General features: G+C 67.8%; 1 protein-coding gene across 2 annotated transcripts in view; it reads left to right on the forward strand.

Annotated features, from left to right (window-relative positions):
• The first annotated feature begins 263 nt into the window (after positions 1-263).
• The window catches only part of PGD (phosphogluconate dehydrogenase), a 25,503-nt gene continuing 25,155 nt past the window's right edge, over positions 264-611 (forward strand). The window contains exon 1 of one of the 2 annotated variants that reach the window (XM_011935784.1): positions 264-390. In XM_011935784.1, coding sequence (XP_011791174.1) covers positions 383-390 — 8 coding nt within the window. In that variant the 5' untranslated portion in view covers positions 264-382. The remainder of the gene's footprint in view (positions 391-611) is intronic. The other variant, XM_011935785.1, reaches the window with a different exon arrangement.

The following is a 611-nucleotide window of genomic DNA, read 5'->3' on the forward strand; positions in this document are numbered from 1 at the left end:
TAAAGCGCGGTCCTGCGTGAGTTGCTATAGCTACGGCTGCGCCAGACGGATAGTTTGCAGGACTGAGGTGCAGGTGGGAGGAGCAGAAAGTTCTGCGCGTGGGCGGGGAGCCCCGAGCCTCGCCGGGGCCATGTCAATCTAGGTGCTCGGCGCTCTACTGATCCGGCCCCCGGGAGTGGGCGGGGGCACATTTGCCTCGGATGGTCTAACAGGCGTCGAAGAGAGCCAATGGCGTGGCTCACGGCTCCACCCCTTCTATTCGATTGGCCGGCGCCGAAAAGCCGGGCGTGAGGGCCGCAGCCTCTGGAGGGAGCCGCAGCGGGTCTCTCCCTCACTCGCCCTCCGCGCTTCCCCGCTCTTCGGTTCTGCTCTGTTCGCCGCCATGGCCCAGTGAGTGACTCGCCAGGCACAGCCGGGCTCGGCCTCAGCGGGCGAGGAACTCTCTGGGAGTCGGGATCTCTCTCGTTCTCTCCGACGCCTCCCATCCTGGAGGTCGCCTGAGCTCATTTAGGGTTCTGGGACCCTCGTCCTGCGGTGTCTGGGGCCCGGAGCTCCTTTCCTGCGGGCGCGGCCCCCTGCTCTCCTGGCCGCGCAGGCTCGGGGCGGGGCGG

This window comes from Colobus angolensis, unplaced genomic scaffold (genome assembly GCF_000951035.1).
Source record: "Colobus angolensis palliatus isolate OR3802 unplaced genomic scaffold, Cang.pa_1.0 Scaffold149, whole genome shotgun sequence".
Taxonomy (NCBI): domain Eukaryota; kingdom Metazoa; phylum Chordata; class Mammalia; order Primates; family Cercopithecidae; genus Colobus; species Colobus angolensis.